The following is a 20,148-nucleotide window of genomic DNA, read 5'->3' as shown; positions in this document are numbered from 1 at the left end:
TGACCCCGAATTCTTGATCACAGACGTGGTCCCTCGGCATCTCCACTCTGCTCTGCGGCTTCCTCCCCGCTTCAGCCTTCCCATCCAAGCCATCTACACACACTTCCACCCGGATTCCTGGGACACTTTCGCCGGGAAATGTATTATGGAGCGTCAGCGCCTAACTGTGACGTGCCATATCTCGGTACGTTCTGCCCTCACTGTTCGACCTTCTCCTCTTTTTTCTTTTTTTTTTGAGGATCCGGTTTCCACGCCCTAACCGTGTTCCCTTCTCCTTTTGGTGCTCAGGCCCTTGAGCTTGCCCTCTAAAACTACATAGAGCTGGAGACCCTTGTGCAGCGGGAGACGACGTCAAAGACCACCGAAGAGGAGCTTATTGCTCTTCACGCCGTCCGGGATGAGCTCTCCTCGGACTTGGAGGTCGAGAAAGCCAAGGTGCAGTCCCTTGGGGAGAAGATCGCCACAGAGAAGGCCGATAGCTTCAAGGAGGGTTTTCAGCAGGGGAGCTCCAAGGCAGTTGAGGCATACCTCTCATCTCCCGAGTTCCAGCAGCGGCAGAGGGAAGCAACTTCCAAGGTGGTCAGGGAATTCATGGCCTCCGGGGAGTTCTACCGTTTGGTCGACACCAAAATGGAGTCGTTCAAGACGTCTCAGGAGCTCAAGGACCTGAACGATGGACAGGTGGAGTGGTTCAAATCCTCAGAGGCCTTCGAGGAGCTTGTTAACCAGAGGCTCGATGCCTACTAGGCCTCCGTTGAGTTTGACGAACTCTAGCTGTCCTTGATGCAGTCTGATGGGGAGCAAATCCTCGACCGCTTCCAGAGGAAACGTCTGGACGTCAACCTATCCTTCCTTGATTACTCTGACAACGAGGACGTGGAGGTGGTCGATTTGGACCAGGAAACTAAGGACGCTGGGCAGGAACCAGGAGGCGACGGCGAACAGGCACTGGGAGACGCCAGTGAGCAGGCACCGGGGGATGGTGGCGAGCGGGCACTAGAGGATGGTGGCGAGCAGTGAGGGGTTTCCTCAACTTTTGTTGCTTCTATTTCCTTTTTTTTTGAAAGGCCGTGAGGCCAAGACTATTCGTTGGTTTGTAACGACCATAAGGTCGAGACCTATATTATTCTTATTTCTTTTTATACATGCTCATGCTTGCCTATTTTGCGTATTTATACTGTAGATTAGCTATTTTGTGAAGATTTTGTGACGAATTTTGGTTAAGTATGGTTGAGCCAGAGATCGCCACCTTAACAGGGTTTTTTTTTTGGGGAGGGGGGGGGCCTATTGTCGGCCTTGTTGAACCAGAGCTCGCCACCTTAATAGGGGTTTTTTTTGGGGGGGGCTATTGTCGGCCTTGTTGCCTTATTACCCCCTCGTCAATTGTTGCCTTATTACCCCCTCGTAAAAAAAAAAGCCTTAGGCTTGTCTTTGATGCGCCGCGGTCGACGTATTGACAATTGTTTAGGTCGACGTATCGACAATTTTTAGCCGACGTATCGACATTTTTATTTGGTCGACGTATCATGGTCGATGTATCGACAATTGTTTGGGTCAACGTATCAACATTTTTTAGCTTACGTATCGACAGTTTTATTTGGTCGACGTATCGACTTATCGTGGTCGACGTATTGACAATTGTTTGGGTCGACGTATCAACAATTTTTAGCTCGACGTATCGACGTAGCTAGTAGATGGTTGAGCCTATATAACAAAGTCGGTCGTGACGCAAAATAGAGTTCACTAAGTAGACAATGCAATTTGCTTTTTATTTATGTAGAATTTACAAGTCGACCTTTCAACTTGCGATGAGGGAAAACGAAATAGGAAACATGTAAAAAGTACTAAGTTTAACCTTTTTGGTCGACGTTCCTACACAATTATTGGTAGTAGATCTTCAGCTGGTCTGCATTCCAAGTGTGTTTGAGTCTCGACCATCAAGCTCTGCAAGTCGATACGACCCGTTGGCCACGACCTCCTTTATTCTGTAGGGTCATTCCCAAGTCGAGCATAAGGCACCAGAGTTCTTGGGCTTGGTATTTGGGGTTACCACACGTAAGACTAGGTCTCCAACCCCGAAGCGCTTTCGTTTGACCTTTTTGTTGTAGTAGTACCTAGCAATTCTGACTTGGTACGTGGTGAGTCTTAGCTGAGCATCCGTGCGTCTTTCTTCTAGAAGGTCGAGCTCCAAGCCCATTAGCTCGGCGTTCCTCTCCTCCTGATACCGAGCTACTCGGCTAGTCAGAATGGATTCCTCGACTGGAAGGACTACCTCTGCCCCGTAGGCCATCGAGAAGGGAGTTTCCCCAGTGGTAGTCCTACTTGTCGTCTGGTAGGCCCACAAGACTTTCGGCAACTCATCTGCCCACTTTCCTTTGTAGCTATCGAGGCGTCGCTTAAGCGTGACCTTTATGATTCTGTTGACGGCCTCGACCTGCCCGTTGGACTATGGGTACATAACAGAGGAAAAATTCTTATGAATTCCCAATAGTTCACAAAACTGGTTGGTGTTGTCATTGTTAAATTGTCTCCCGTTATCAGACACGAAGGAGTGTGGTACACCAAACCTGCAAACTATGTTGTTCCATATGAAGTTGGTACATTTTTCCTCTGAGATAGTTGTCAATGGCTCGGCTTCCATCCACTTGGTAAAGTAGTCGATGGCCACAATGGTGAACTTATATCCCCCAGGGTTTTGTGTAGTGGACCAATAAGGTAAATCCCTCATTTAGCAAAAGGCCAGGGAGAGACTATCGACGTTAAGTCCTCTGAATGTAGTCGAGGGGTAGGGGCATACCTTTAGCAACTTTCGCACCTCTTCGCATACTCAGCTGCATCCTTTTTTAGCTTAGGCCAGTAGTACCCCTGCCGTAGTATTTTGTAGGCTAGGGACTGCCCCTGTGTGGTTTCCACATATCCCGCCATGTACTTCTGAGAGCACCTTCTTTGCCTCTTCTTCGCCGAGGCACTTGAGCAAGGGCATCGAGTAGCCCCTCTGATAAAGAGTATCGTCGTGCATTGTGTATCTCGACGTTTGATATCTCATCCTCTTTGCGAGCTGTTTATCTTCCGGGAGCTCATCGTCGACTAAATATTTGATAATATGGTCCATCCAACTCCACTGGAGATTCACTGGCATGACTTTTGGCCTTCCCTCGGTGGTAGGGACCTTTAAAACTTCCACGGGCACTATCTTTAACAGTTCAGCATCCTTTGACGTGGCTAATAGCGTCGGTGTTGCTATTCTCCGCTCTTGGCACCTGCTGTATGTCATAGGCTGTGAATGTTTCTAAGGCTTCTTTGACCTTCTTGAGGTACGCGGCCATTTTCTCATCCCGGGTCTGATATTGGCCCTTCACTTGATTCACAACCAGCTGCGAATCACTGAAAATGTCTATGTTTCCCACCTTTAAGTGCTCTGCTAACCGGAGCCCAGCCAGCAACGCCTCATATTCAGCTTCGTTATTAGACGCATGAAATTCAAACCTGATGGCCGAGGTTATCTTGTGTCCCTCAGGCGTATGCAATACCAGTCCTGCTCCACTGCCGTTGTCATTAGAGCTCCCATCGACGTAGAGCTTCCACCGTTGCGGCGCATTAGCCTCCTCTACTCCATCTGGAAACCCTGTGAACTCTGCCACAAAGTCAGCCAGGGCTTGGCCCTTGATGGCGGTCCGTGGCTTGTAGTCGATATCGAATTGGCTAAGCTCTATGCACGATTTAAGCAGTCGACCAGAAGTGGCGGGCTTTTGTAGTACTTGCCTGAGAGGATGATTTGTCAAGACCTGAATACTATGGGCCTGGAAGTAGTGGCGTAACTTCCTCGATGTCACAACCAGGGCAAGGGCGAGCTTTTCCATATGGGGATATCTCGTCTCCGCGTCGAGGAGGCGCTTGCTGTTGTAATACACCGGCAGTTGCATCTTCTTCTCTTCGCGGATCAACACCGAACTAACGGCGTATTCTGAGACCGCCAGATACAGGCTCAGCACTTCTCCGGCTGCCGGTTTGGACAGCAGAGGCGGTTTCCCAAGGTGTTCCTTCAATTGTTGGAATGCATGTTCACACTCCTCCGTCCATTGGAACGACTTGCTTCCTCTCATGGTATCGAAAATGGTATGCACTTGTCCGTGGACCTCGAGATAAATCTATTAAGTGCAGCCACATAACCCATCAGCTTTTGAACCTCCTTAGGCTTCCTTGGCGACTTCATGTCGAGGAGTGCCTGTATCTTTTCCGGGTTGGCCTCAATTCCTCGACCACACACCATAAAGCCCAAGAATTTTCCTCACCCGACGTCGAACGCGCACTTGTGGGGGTTTAACTTCATCTTGTACATCCTGAAGACGTCGAACATTCCCTTGAGATCCCCCACATGGTCCTCATTTTTCTTGCTCTTCACCAGCATATCATCCATATACACCTCTATTGACTTTCCCAATTGTTCTGCGAACATCTTATTGACGAGGCGTTGATAGGTTGCTCCCACGTTTTTGAGACCGAAGGGCATGACTTTGTAGTAGTAAAGGCCCCTGTCGGTAACGAATGCCATATGTTCCTCGTCGCGGTCGAACATTGGTATCTGGTTGTACCCAGAGTATGCGTCCATGAAGCTCAGGAGTTCGTGCCCCGTGGTAGCGTCGACCAGCTGATCTATCCTTGGCAGCGGGAAGCTGTCCTTGGGACAGGCTTTGTTCAAGTTGCTGAAGTCGACACATGTTCTCCAGCTCCCGTTGGGCTTCAGTACCAATACGGGGTTCGATACCCATTCGGGATATAGGACTTCTCGAATGAAGCCATTCCTAATTAGTTTGTCGACCTCTTCTCGTAGGGCCTCGTACCGCTCGGTGTTCATGGGTCGACGCTTTTACCTCTTGGGTGTACACTTCTCGTCGATGTTCAGCCTGTGGCACATGATATCAGGGCTTATCCCTTCCATGTCTTCGTGAGTCCAGGCAAACACGTCGAGGTTGTCCCTGAGGAACTCGACCAATCCTTCCCGGCTCTATTCTTTAAGCTTCAAGCCCACCCTCAGCCTTCTTGTAGGTTCTTTCTCGTCAATAGGGACCTCGATCAATTCCTTGACCGGTCCTGTTCCTGTCTCTTCTCCTGGGAGCCTCGGGTCTAAATCGAATTCTCCTGCCCCGGTCGCCACCATTCTCATTTCTCTCCTTACCTGCGTCAGCTCGGTGTAGTGGCGGACCGTCTCCAAGTATGTGAGCCTCGACTCGTACTGGTTTCCTCAGACTTTTCTGATCCCGGTGGGAGTCGAAAACTTCATCATCTGGTGATAGATTGACATAACCGCCTTTAATGACCTCAAGGTTGGGCGCCCTATGACCGCGTTGTATTGGTCACCTCCCTTCACCACCAAGAACTTTGACATTATAGTCGAGGTCTGTGATCGGTCTCCAATGGTCATAGGTAGCTCTATCACCCCTTCTGGGATGACACTGTCCTCGGTGAAGCCATATAGAGGCTGTGCGTTGTTTTGCAGCCTCACGCGGGGAATCCCCATCTTGTCGAGGCAGCTGGAGTACAAGATGTCCACCGAACTACCATTGTGGACCAGGATACGGCAAACTGTGTGGTTACCGATCATGGCCTCCACGACTAGAGCGTCGCTTTGGGGGAAATGCACCCCATTCACATCGGCCTCCAAGAACTTGATCTCGGCCTCCTCGTATCGCGCTGCCTTGGCCTCTCTTCCGGAGACGTTCATGACCCTCCGGTTGAACTTGTCCCTCGCCTCTTGCACGTAATCCTTTTGTGCACGGTGAGAGGTGCCACCGAGGTATGGCCCTCCGAAAATCGTTCTTATAACACCGACGGATTCGGGCGGATTGTCATGCCTCTGATCCTCCCGTCGGTCATTGTTGCATCGATTATTGTTGTTCTGACAGTCGGCTCGGTACTCACTGAGCCTCCCTTCTCGGATCAATCTCTCGATCCCGTCCTTCAGGTCATAGCATTCGGCTATGGTGTGCCCACTCTCGCTATGAAACCTACAATATTTGTTTTGGTTTCTCAGCATCGGGTCAGACTTCAGTGGCGGCAATCGACGCAGGACTTGGAGGTGACTAATCTCGTGATAGACATCCTCGATCCCCATGGTTAAGGGGGTGTAGGCGTCATACTTTTACGGCTTTGGTCGCTTATTATCCCCCTGGCTCATCGAGGCATTGCCACCCCTATTGTTTGGAGCCGGGTTGTACCTCTGCTCGGCTTGCACCTGATGATTACCTCGGTGCTTCTTATTGTTGTTTTGATTGCTCGTCTGCCCTACCTCTTCCTTGGCAGGGGCTACCGCTTTGTTCTTTAAGCCCTTCTTAGCCTCCTTGGCATTGATGAATCCCTGCGCCCTTGTCAGTAATTCCTGGTAGGTGTGGGGTGGCTTCCGATTGAGGTCTGTACTGTAGAGGATGTCCTTCTTCATGCTCGACAGTGCCCCCATTAAGGCTACCTCATCAGAGATTCCCTCAGTAGTGGCCACCTGTTCCCCAAATCGGGCTATCCAGTCCTTTAGGGATTCATGAGGCCCCTGGTACACCCTTGACAGGTTTTGTTTAGGTGGGATGTATTTTTTGACGCCTATGAACTGAGTCAGGAAGGCGTTCTTTAAATCGTCCTAGCTAGTAATATAATTTGGCTTCAGGGACCTGAACCATCTCCTGGCAGAATCAGAAAGATGATTCCTGAAGGCCCGACACATAACCTCCTTGGGGTAACCATGCAAGACCATGTGCCCTGTGTAAACTTCTAAGTGATCATCCGGATCACTCCTTCTGTCATACAGGGGAATGGGGGCGGTTTGTACTTGTTGGGCAATGGTACCCGGATAATGCTTTCTATAAATGGGTGGTCATAGGATGTGTACATCTTGACGTCGACGTTTACAGCTTCGGCCACCTTTCCCACGACATGCTCAAAGTTGTTCAATCGACTCCCTATTTGCTTTTCTAGCCTGGCCATCTTTTCAGCCAGGGCTTTGTTTTCGGCCGTGAGCTCTTCCTCCCTAGTCTGCTGAACGCCTTTGTCACGTCGAGCGTTTAGCTTTGTCTTGAGTTCTCTCCCGCACGCAGACGAGGATTCCACTGGGACAACATTCCTCCTGTTTGCGTCCTGCTGCGGTCGAGGGGGCACGTCCCTGTTATTCACAGCTTGAGCCACAGCCTGCTCCAGTGTTCTCCTCCTTGCCTCCGGTTATTTGCTCCCCACAAGTCTGTTCTACCTGGTCGGGCGGGGATTGTTGGCTCCACTGTCACCGACTTCTTCAGCGTCACCGCGTTGATCACCAATCTCTTGGTTCCCCGCAGCGGCGTTCACCGGTGTCATCGGCGCGTCCTCCAAGGGTGGCATCGGGTTCTGCCCTTGATCCCACCCGGCAAAGGTCGTAGCCATCCTTTCCACGGTGACAGCGAGCGTTTCGACCTACTTTTGAAGCTGGTCAATATGGTCAGGGGATTTCTAGCGGCCGTTAAGGGTGGATTCGTTGAAATCCCTGTGACGGTAGGAGTTTGGTCAGCCTGGCTTTTCTGGTTGGCCGTCTTTTCGCGAGTATTCCTGGGCGGCATGGTTCCTGTTTCTATTTTTTTTAAAAAAACTGGATTAGATTTTTGGGTTTGGGGACCCTCCTTCTAGCGCCAATTGTTGACGGTGTTTTTCTAAAAACTCGTAATTACCTCTACGGGAATTCTCACAGTAACACTCACGGGTTAATTAGAGATTAAAGCAATGAAATAATGTAAATAAGACAAAGAATTATAGTGGTTCGGTAAGGTTTCTTGGTCTAGTCCACTTGTGGATGTTGGTCTCCGAATCGAATTCGGATGCGGAAGCGTGGGGGGAGGCGGATCATGTATAACAAAAAATTTCATAAAACCTTTGAAATACTCTATAGATTATATTAATTTATGCACGATTAAATTAATCTCATTAATTTATTTATTAAGAACTCAATTAGGAAAATACCTGGAGGCCGACTCAGTTGATCACTTGAGTTCTTTGACCTCGAACAATCATTGCTCCAAAGCTTTATGTTTAGAAAATCAATGTCTTCCACGTCAATTCTTAGAATCCACGAAGACGTGTGTGTGGGCACACATGAGACAAAATGGGTTAGAATAAGCACTCGAATTTCCACAAACACCAACGCATGCACGATGTGAAATTTTTTAGAAATTTTTTTTTCCTTCCCTTGCTCTAAGAGAATTTCGGCCACCCTATTCAAATTAGGACAAAAATTGTTTTGAAAAATTATCTCGCGCAATTTTCTATCATTCTCTTATTTATAGAGTAGAAGTCAAACTTCTAGAAGGAACCCAATCTCTATCTCTAAGATAAAACTTGTTAATTATCTCCTAATTTAAATTTGGAACAAAATCTCATCTTCTTTATCCTTAATGTGGCCGGCCAAGATAGGGGATTTTATCCCTGTATAGGCGCCAATATCAGATAGGGATTATCCTTGTGTAGGCGCTAATCATCAGATAGGGAAAGAAGAGAAAATCATCATTTATCCTGCAATCCAATTTTGACTCAAATTCTAATTCTAATTTAAGTCAAACTTAAATTAATATGAATTTTAAATTGAATAACTTATCAAATAAGTTTAAATGGATAAATCTAGATGTGTCTAAATTCAAATTTAAATAATCACATTATTTAAATAATAATTAATTCTCAGTTAATTATTTTTTAGTATTTAATTTTAGAATTATGTAATTCTAAAATTCTAATTTTGCCCTTTATGTCTGGTAGAATTACTAGGACGACGCGGGGACTAATGGACTTATAATCCCAAGCTCTAATAAAATTAATAATTAATTAAACACTTTAATTAATTAATTATATTAATTTCAATAGTTACTCCACTATAAACTTGGAATTGCACTCTCAAAATTATAGACATAAATTACTTCTAAACTGTGAAGTGTCCATTTGATATAGTCATTGCATATAGATCGATCCTCCATAAATAATTCATAATTAGAGCAAGGTAAAATCCGTTAACCTCTCTAATTACATCTTTATCCTTGAGTACCATTAATTCTCTAATGGACAGTTATTCATAAAACACATTCATGAATAAGAGCTCCTACTGGTCCAAGTACCGAATCAACCCTCAAGAGAATTATTTATCTACTTCTTTCTTAAGAAGGAATGGATTCCATCTCGTGTAATAACATTCCCGGCTACCTACTTCATCATGTCTCCAAAATACAAGGAATAGGATTCAGGATCTCAGAATCCATACCGAGTAAATCAAAAGACACAAATCCATAAATAGGAGTCTGTTAAGAACTCAAGATTAAGATCATTCTATATATGACCATCGATAGACTCAATTAGAATTTCTATACTTAACGAAAATTATTAGAAATTCATATTGTGTCTGTGTCCTTATTCCACATAATCTCATTATGCGAAATACACTCATTCAATATCTCACCATATTAACAGTGCGGATAACACCGTTCCATTCTAAATGGGAATGACATGTATTAATAATGTTTTAATTAAAAATTTTAAACTTTAATTAAATTCATTATAAACATTATTTTTTTATTATTATCTTTAAAAATTATCCTCTCGTATATAACACTTTTATACAATGTTTAAGGTTACATAAATAATTATGAAATTTTCATTGATATTCATAAAATATTCACAAATATATACACATAAAATGATGAATAAACTCTTTTATTAAATAAATAATAAATATCCTATTATATCTTATGCTTCTAGGACACCATTCCTAACAGTGGATGCACCACTCTTTCTGAGATTACAAGTTCTTCCTTCTACAATGGAATAGTGCGTAACCCTTCAATGGGTCTCTTTGGCTTTATTTATAGGCCTTTACATATAATGATCTCATCTGTATTTCCTGAGGGAGCAATCTTCTCTCCCGAGATTTAGGGGTGGCGTAGGTGCATTTTCATGATGACAATCTCAGGAAATCAGGCCAACCTCTCTTACCGACTACCTGATTTCCTGGTTGCGATAGTAGCAGTTGGCACAGTGTATCCTTCCCTGAGTTGACAAGATTGTTGATGGATTTGACTAGACATGTTGCCTCGACGTAATGGCCACCACAAGTCGAGTCATGGTGCTCGACGTCCATCGCCCCGAATGGGCTCTCGATGTCCAAATGGCACTTTAGCTACAGTGGTTCCCTTGACGCCAGCGACCGATTCTCAACGGGGAGTCCTCGGCACTTGTCGTTCGAGGGAATGGTCGATTGCTCGACCATGGTGTAACAGAAAGCAAAACAAATTACCTTTTGTACTTTAGCTTCATTTGTGAGAGGGCCCTATGAGCAAAGTAATTATATAGGTTAATAATATAATAATGGATCTTAAATGGCTGCCTATTGAAGGACAAAACGAGAACAAGTCATAGCCTAGAAGAAAGATAAGTTGGAAAAGCATATGCTCAAATCCTGGATTTAGCAAGCATATCCATAATTTTACCACGAGAATTTGTATTTTTTTTTCAAGTGATTCTAATTTGGTAAATCTAGGTTTGTACGTAGATTTACCGTGTACAATGATGGTGAGAGATAAGGAAGAGAGAGAGTGGTAGAGGTAGTGTAACACCCTGAAGAATTAATTGAGATTAATTAAGATAATTGAGGTTATTAGTGTGCCTAATCTGGATTATTAATTGAGTTTAATTAATAAATGTTTCTGACACGTGTGAGTTTAAATAGTTCTAAGGTATTTAAATTATTCTCAGTAATTTATTTTAAACTAGAAGTGTGTATGGGCGTATTTCTGGACTGCTTTTAAAAATATTGTACACATGTCTTTTCTTTTTCTTTTTCCTTTTCTTTTCTTTCCTTCCTTTCTCTTTCCTTTCCCGTGCACTCTCTCTCTCTCTCTCCTTCACTCTCACTCTCTTTCTCTCTCACTCCCATTTTGTGTCCCAAATCAAACAGATTTTGAGCCAAAGACGAATTTCAAAGTGTTTTCAACATCAAGAGAATGATTCGAGGTAAGATTACTGAAAGAACCTCTCTTGAATCTCAAGTTTTTAGATTTCAAAACTTATTTTGGTTCAAACCGGATTTTGATGGTTTTTGAGTAAAACTAAAGTAGAAATTGGAGATCTTGGGTTCTTTAGACTTGTTTTAGGACCTAGAACCCAGATCTAGTGGTTTTCTTTTGAAATATCTCAATTTGTGACTGGATTTGCAGGTTTTGGACTGATTTCTGCGAGCTTTTCTCACACAGCTGATTCCACCGGTCGACATGTGCGATCGACTGGATCACATGGAAACCGATCGACTAATGCGGTCAACCGGACTGTAGGCTGACCGGTCGACCGGTCCAGTCAACCGGTGTGCACAATACCGGTTGACCGGTAGTGTTGCACTGCTCTGTCACCGGTCGACCGGTTGACACGGGGTTTGACCCTGTTTGGCCTGAAATTGCTGTTTTGACCCCTATTTTCGGTAAGAACCTAAATTAGCTTCATTTGGGGACTTGAGATGAATGGATTAGCATCTTTAATCCTTGTTTTGAGATTGAAAACCCTTGGAATGATAATTTGAAACATGAAAATGGATTAGGGCACACTAATAAGAAATCTTGGTTGAAAATTGAGATTTAGATTACTTTAGGAATGAGAATTGATCCTAAAGTGTTGTCTTGCATCAGTGATCGCTGAGGATTCAGACTGAAGGGGCTTGAGGAAGCGGAAGCCGGAAAAGGCAACGCTAGTCCCAGGTTTGATTGTGCGAGGTAGGATTTCTATCCCTTTTCCTTGTGAGCCTGTTTTCAAAAAGGATTTCGGCCTTGAAAATGTTTTAAAGAAAGGGATTGGTTTGTGAAAGAAAAACGTTTTGAAAACCATGGCTTGTTTAGTCATGGAACCTCATGGCTTGTCCAGTCATGGGGTCCACGGCTTGAGTAGTTCGTGGGGTCATATTAACGATTTCAAGATGTTAATGAATAATTTCTTAAGTAAAGAGATCTTGTGAACTGGTAATAGAGTCTATTGCTGTAAGCCTAGATAGGATGCGGAGAGTGCATCCTCGGGGGCAGAACCCGAAACCGGTCCGGGTAGGCGAGGCACTTGGTTAGGTAAGTAATTTGTACTAATTACTTGCTGAAGCCTATAACATGGTTATTTTTAGTTATATTTCCTTTGAGAAAAAGGATGTGAGGTTCCGGCTATCTGTTGGAACTGAATGTTTTATTTTATTTACTTATTCATTTATCTATTCCCTCGCTCACTTATTATTCATTTATTTATAACGTTTATTTCAAATTATATCCTACTGGGTATTTCGCTCACGTTTTATGTTTCAAATGTATTAAACCCCTCCAGGAGATTCTAGGAGCGGTGCACAGTAGCTGCATAATCGCTACGGAGCAGCTGAGTTGTGTTGCTGTTAGAATCAAGTGAGGATCGTGGACATCCTCTTGGACAAATGTAAGGAATTTGAGAAATTCTGTAAACTTATGTAATATTTGAATTTACTAGACTGTGGTTGATGTCTGTTGTAATGATTATTTACATGAGCATGTATGTACGATACTGTATGTCCTGTGGGGTGGAGCCCTGTGTGTCAGAGGCTCCGGGATTCTGTAATGTAATTTATTCATAATTTAATGCAGTTAAGTGTGGGGCCCAGTTGGGAACCTGCTTTATTAATCCCAAATCGAGCTCCACGTCACCCACCTCGTTTGGGGGGGCGTGACAGGAGTGGTATCAGAGCTTTAGGTTAAGAACCCAAGGATTGTACATACATGTGTGGCATCTGTTACCCACTGAACAGTCTAGTTTTATTTCAGTTAAAGGAAATGGGAGGGGGGGGGGGGGGGGGGGGGAAGAGAGATAGGGGCGTGCGAGAGTAGGGTTGCTCAAGAGGTGGAGAAATTTCCTATAAGGGTGTTTTTAGAATTTTAGGTGGTTGTAAGTCTGAATTTACATCATATTGGCCTACTTATTAACTTTTCTTAAACATTGGCCTATTAATTTTAAATTCTCTTAAATCTTGACCTATTTCCCTCCTTCTCCCAAAGCATACTCATTGTTTGGTGGAAAGATAATTAACCATGATACTCATTAGTTTTAAACTCATCAACACCATATAAAATAGATAACATGCATTTTAGTTCGACTATTAAAATTTAAGGTTAATAGTGTTGGTTTTCGAATCAAATTCGGATGCGGAAGCGTGGAGATAGCGGATAAAGTATAACAAAAATCTTCATAAAACCTTTGAGATACTCTATAGATTATATTAATTTATGCACGAATAAATTAATCACATTAATTCATTTATTAAGAACTCAATTACGAATAATACCTGGCGGCCGATTAAGATGATAACTTGAGTTCTTTGACCTCGAACAATCCTTGCTCTAAAGCCTTGTGTTTAGAAAACCAATGTCTTCCATGTCAATTCCTAGAATCCACGAAGACGTGTGTGTGGGCACACCTGAGACAAAACGGGTTAGAATAAACACTCAAATTTTCACAAACACCAACGCATGCACGATGTAGAATTTTTGGAGAAAAATTTTCCTCTCACTATACTAGAGAATTTCGGCCACAATATAAAATATAGGTCAAAAATTGTGTCTCACAATTTTCTATCATTCTCTTATTTATAGAGTAGAAGTCAAACTCCTAGAAGGAATCTAATCTTTATCTCCAAGATAAAGTTTGTTAATTATCTCCTATTTGAATTTGGAATAAAATTTCTCAATCCTTTATCCTAGTATGGTCGGCCACCTATAGAAGATGTCATCCCTTTGTGTGGCGCCAATTTTAGATAAGGAAGGAAGAGAAAATTATCCTTTATCCTACAGTCTAATTTTGATTCAAATTCATATTCGAATTTAAGTCAAACTTAAATTAATTTGAATTATAAATTGAACAACTTATCAAATGAGTTTAAAAGGATAAATTTAAATTGTGTTCACAATTCAAATTCAAATTTAAATAATCACATTATTTAAATAATAATTAATTATCAATTAATTATCTTCGAGTGTTTAATTTTAGAATTCTGTAACTCTAAAATTCTCATTTTGCCCTTTATGTCTAGTAGAATTACTAGGACGACGCGTGGACTAATAGACCTATAATCCCGGGCTTCAATAAAATTAATAATTAATTAAACACTTTAATTAATTAATTAATTCCATTAATTCTAATCGTTACTCCACCATAAACTTGAAATTGTACTCTCGAAATTATAGACATAAATTACTTCTAAACTATGAAGTATCCATTTGATATAATCATTGCATATAAATCAATCTTCCATAAATAATTCATAATTAGAGCTAGGTAAAAATCCATTAACCTCTCTAATTATATCTTCATCCTTGAGTACCGTTAATTCTCTAATGGATAGTGGTTCATAAAAACACATTCATGAACCAGAGCGCTCTTACTAATCCAAGTACCGAATCAACACTCAAGAGAATTATTTATCTGCTTCTTTCTCAAGAAGGAATGGATTCCATCTCGTATAATAACATTCCCGGTTACCTACTTCATCATGTCTCCAAAATACAAGGAATAGGATTCAGGGTCTCGGAATTCATACCGAGTAAATTAAAAAACACAAATCCATAAATAAGAGTTTGTTAAGAACTCAGGATTAAGATCATTCTATATATGATTATCGGTAAACTCAATTAGAATTTCTATACTTAACAAAAATTATTAGAAATTCATATTGTGTCTGTGTTCTTGTTCCACATAATCTCATTGTGCGTAATACACTTATTCAATATCTCGTTATATTAACAGTTCAGATAACACCGTTTCATTTTAAATGGGAATGACATGTATTAATAATGTTTTAATTAAAGATTCTAAACTTTAATTAAATCATTACGAACATCTCTTTTTTATTATTATCCTTAAACATTATCCTCTCGTATATAACACTTATATATAATGTTTAGGGTCACATAAATAATCATGGAATTTTTATTGATATTCTTAAAATATTCACAAATGTATACACATAAAATGATGAATAAACCATTTTATTAAATAAATAATGAATATCCTATCACATCTCATGCTTCTAGGACACCATTCCCAACACCAAACACCGGCAGAAGCAAGAAGATATTTTCTCACCTATATTGATGACACTTGGGGGCTTCACCCAATCATGAGGTGGACTCTCCGATACAGGGAATACCGCTGGAAGAAAATCTTATGGATTTCTCAAGAGTCGATCATGTACCTAAAATCATTCAAATGAAGTAAATGTTGGACGTAAACCATCTGCAGATGGAAGCAAACACATCCTCTGCCAGAAAACAAGCATAGAACAACAAGAACGGCTATCTACAACCAGAAGTAATAATCAGACAAAACCAATCATTGAGCACGGGCTATCTTCAAAAAAAAAGTCATCTTTGGACAAAATCCAATTCCAAACACAAGCCACCTCCGAATGCAAGCTATCCATAGGCAGAAACCACCTCCAGATGCAGACGGGAACGACATCTAGACGCGAATTATTTCTGAATGCAAGTTCTCTCTTGACAAAAAAAAAGCCGCCTACGGATGTGGACAGAAACCACCTACAAACGTGGACATAAACCACCTACGGACGTGGACAGAAACCACCCCCAGACGCGGATAGGAACAACCTCTGGTCGCAACTTTCCTCTGAATGCAAGCTATTTCTTTACAAAAGCAATCATCAGACATAAGTCATCTCCCAACAGAAGCAATCATCGGTAGAATTCATCTTCAATCGAAAGTAATCACCAGACGCAGTAATGACGGGACACAATCCCAAGCTACAAGTCTCTAAAAAAAACAAATGAAGAGATCCCAAAAGAAGTGAAATACAAGCGAGACTGTCACCGAACAAGAATCGCCAACTTCGCGTATTGAGCAACAACTATTACGGTATCAAATGACCCCCCGAAGCTCTCTCTCTCAGCGCCCGCATTACTGATAGAAGTGCCATCATGAGGTGAGGGCAACAAATCGAGGCTTTTATCCAGAGAGATCTTGACAAGTGAAAAGTAGTCCTCGAGTGGGATGCCCTCATAGTTCATCAGGTCAGTTTTAGATGGACTGGGGGCTGCACCGGACGCAGCCAGCGAGTTCCCCTCTCTGTTGTGATCGGCCTACATAAAAAGAAGGAAAGGAAAGACATGATCATTGCCTCTTGTGGTTTGCCAATTCTTTTTCGAGACATGAACGTCCCAAGCAACCTTGTCAAAGAGCATGTCACCTCTTAGATATGGCGCTTCGAGTTCAAATTGAGAGAGAAGAAACTCGGCAACCATTTACTTTGGCATCTCAAGACATGACTCTACACTACGACAAAGTGGCCTCAACATTTTCATCATGGAAAAACGGTGAAGTCGAATGCAAACCTAGTCCAAGGCAGACCTATTCCAAATCAAATAGCAAATGCGAACAACATACCAGAACGATGTTCAAAGAGTGAGATAAAGCTATGGAATCACCTCCGATGGCAGGAAATGATGAATCTTCATTGGAGGCGCTGCCACTGGAGGTAAATGACCTTTCACTTGGTCTTTCTATGTCAAAGTTCTCTTCTTCAACTCCCATGTATCCAAATAAGCTACTGCACTAGAAGCAATAGCTACGACGGATGCAGCAGATCCGCCCGACGAAGCTTTTTTTGCCCCCTTGACATAACTTTCACCACATATCTTACGACAGACACAGGATTAAAGGTTTTTATCTGTACCTTTAAAATATGGCTCTTTGAATGGACTTGAAAGAAGATTATAAGCTAAGGAGGTTGGCTCAGAGATACTTCACCAAAGAAAATGTTTTGTTTCCAAAAAAAAAAAAAAAGCTTCAATGGAGAGCCTTTATGGTGTCTTCATAACGCCAAATCCCAGAAGGTGTTGCATGAAGTCCATATATGGGAATGTGGCGAACATCAACTTACATTGAGAGCAATCACATTTTCTTATTCTTTGAAAACCTTCAACATAAACCACACAGTAGTTTAAGGCTTGAAGATATAATGAACATCGCAAACTTCAGGGTTTTGCTTGATTAATCTTCTACATCATGCCTCGGAAAGGTATGTTGGACCTCATCACAATCCACACGACCATACTTTTGCCTTACTCCCTCATCTATGGTGGAAAATGGTTTTTTTCGTGGAGCTAGAAGAACCTACCATAGGTGTCACTATGGTCAATTACTTGAAATGGAAATGAAATCTTGGGAGAACATAAAGGTACTCAATTTAAGGCTGATTTCACAATAAAAGACCAGTGCCCGATGCGGAAAATCCTGATGCAACACACCCTAGCAATCCTAATGTGGGGTTTCCTGATCAATAATAGTGTAATGTAGCTCAATCTAATGAAGCAAGCACCAACCACGGACAAGGCAATGTACAGGGGCTGAAAGATGTCTTTTACGTTAAGAAGCAATGAAGAAAGAAAGCTTGCACAAAGCTTCCGAAAGAGCTACCAAAGACATCTAAGATACTAGTTAATAAAGAGAGCATAGAGACAGACAAAGTAGATGGCTCAGTCAGCCTCCAAACAGAGACAGAAATTGCCACAAACGCAAATAGAAATTGCCGCCGGACGCAGCGAATATGGCTGACGTAGGAAGTGATCTATTTTCTGTGGCAGTTTATCTACAAAACACATGAAATAAATCACGAAAGTCGAAATGCAACAAAGAAAAGAGAAGGGAACCTATGAAAACAGGAAATGGCTTAATGGAATTCTGACCGAGGTGCGCCTCGAGACTTATGAATTTACATCGAAACCTTGGATGGAGCTACGCGGGAAGCATACTCTATGGATTATGACTTAAGGTTCACATCAGGATGATGATGGTTATTCCGCTGACAATCTTATGGCTTGCGTCGGGAAGCTAATGGTTTTTCCTCGATGCCTTTGGTATGTGCTTCACATTGTATATGGGACATGTGATTGCACCTTTGGTTTGCGCCGAGATGCTAATGGTTTTACCTCGGCGCCTTTGGTATGTGCTTCACATTATATATGGGACATGTGATTGCACCTTTGGTTTACGCCGAGATGCTAATGGTTTTTCCTCGGCGCCTTTGGTATGTGCTTCACATTTTATATGGGACATGTGATTGCACCTTTGGTTTGCGCTGAGATGCTAATGGTTTTACCTCAGCGCCTTTGGTATGTGCTTCACATTGTATATGGGACATGTGATTGCACCTTTGGTTTGCGCTGAGATGCTAATGGTTTTTTCCTCGACGCCTTTGGTATGTGCTTCACATTGTATATGGGACATGTGATTGCACCTTTGGTTTGCGTCGAGATGCTAATGGTTTTACCTCGGCGCCTTTGGTATGTGCTTCGCATTGTATATGGGACATGTGATTGCACCTTTGGTTTGCACCGAGATGCTAATAGTTTTACCCCGACGCCTATGGTTTGTGCTATCTCACTTTATGGCTTGCGTCGGGATTCTTATGGTTTTACCTCGACGCTTATGGTTTGTTCTATCACACCTTATTGCTGTGTCAGGATGCTAATGGTTTTGCCTCGACACCATATTGATTGTGCTATCATATCCTATGGTTTGCGTTGAGATGCTTATGGTTTATGCATTGGTGCCTTATGGTTTACACTTTATGGAGAATCTAGACTACATGAATGCATCTATGGTTTGCACCGCGCTTCTAATGGCTTGGCACTAATAAATGCAGTTTCTAAATGAGTCCACGATGACATTATCTATGGCTCTATCATGGTTCCCAACGGTCTTGCATCAAGGCTTAATGTCTTTGCTTTTCAAAAATGCAAAGAAAGAGATAATAACATCCTGCGACATACAATGGTGTTGGACATGGGGCCTCACCCGAGTTACGGCAGTGTTCGAGTGCAGCAACTTAAGATGGCGATAAAAACAACGAGCATGGCAGCAACGGAATGAGGAATAAGGGAAAAAAAACCTTAGCCGACGATGAACAAATGACGGGTGAACGGTGACAACGGCTTCCTCCATGAACGACCGAATATGCAAAACAGGTTTTGTCTCTCTAACCCTCTCTCACTCCTCTCGGTATTGTCCTTGATGGAATGATATTGGGGGTCACAGTTTGGGGAAAGTAAGAATGGGTGAGGGACTCTAATTTGAGGAAGAAATGGGCTGGTTATGGAGATTTTCTGGGTGTCGAACGAGGATCCTCACTCTTTCTTCCTTTTCTCTCCTCCGATCGGTGAAGGGCGCTAATGTGGGAAAAGTGGTGATGAGGCGGTATGAAGAAAAAAAATGCAGGGAGCCAACAAAAAAAAAGGGAAAGGAAGCTGATGTAATGTCGAGGGCATGTCCCGAGCCAAAAGTATCAAATTACTAAGACACCGGGAGGAATTGAAAAAGAAATATACTAAGGCTTGCAAGTTTACGGAGGTCACAATAATGATGATTAGCCTATCACAACAAGTATCAAAGCAACAAAAAAAGGAGGGGCATGGCAACGGTAGAGTAAAGCAACTAAAATAACATATCCAAGACAACAAAAAACATTTATTTCTTACTGCCGTAGAGACAACAGAAAGAATTATTTCTCGCTGCCGTAGGCAGTAAGAGCAAAAGTCAATGGAGAAAGCACAATTTACACAAAGTAATGACCCAAGAGCGAGCCGAAACGCAGATCAAAACAAGTGGGACGACAATATAAAGAAGATTTCAAAGCTTCACATCAATGGCAACCTTCAGTTTCTTAAGGTGAGCCGGTAGAACATCATCAAAACAGTCATGACTCTTTTGAAGCACAAATACAACAACATAAGACATGTGAGTATGGTTTCTCACGATCAAAGGCAAGGATTAATGGCAACACCAACGACAAAGAAAATCATCATCCACAGTAATTCAATAAAATAAAAAAGAGGGATTTCTAAGCCCAAGAACAGCAGTGGTAATCCCCTCCATGGATGGCGACAGCAACGGTAACCCCCTCCACGGGCGGTGACAGCAGCGGTATCTCCCTCCGTAAACGGCGCGGGGCAGTGGCGGCGACCCCTTCCACGGACAGTTGAGACCACAATAAAGGTTTTGTCTTTCTAACTTTTTTCTCTTCTCCATAGTGATTTTGGCAGAATGACTTTAGGGATTTCAAATGAAAATAGATGGGAATGGTGGGGATTCTAGCTTGAG

General features: G+C 42.6%; 1 protein-coding gene across 1 annotated transcript; it reads right to left on the bottom strand.

The window, feature by feature from the left end:
* Positions 1-5,242: 5,242 nt before the first annotated feature.
* LOC112090798 lies at positions 5,243-6,112 on the bottom strand. The gene has a single exon (XM_024162917.1). The coding sequence runs from the start codon at positions 6,110-6,112 to the stop codon at positions 5,243-5,245; it is 870 nt and encodes a 289-aa protein (XP_024018685.1).
* Positions 6,113-20,148: the final 14,036 nt, after the last annotated feature.

Source organism: Morus notabilis, unplaced genomic scaffold (genome assembly GCF_000414095.1).
Source record: "Morus notabilis unplaced genomic scaffold, ASM41409v2 Scaffold474, whole genome shotgun sequence".
In the NCBI taxonomy this organism is placed as follows: Eukaryota; Viridiplantae; Streptophyta; class Magnoliopsida; order Rosales; family Moraceae; genus Morus; species Morus notabilis.
The sequence above is the reverse complement of the archived record's forward strand: the minus strand, read 5'-3'. Positions and strand labels throughout refer to the sequence as shown.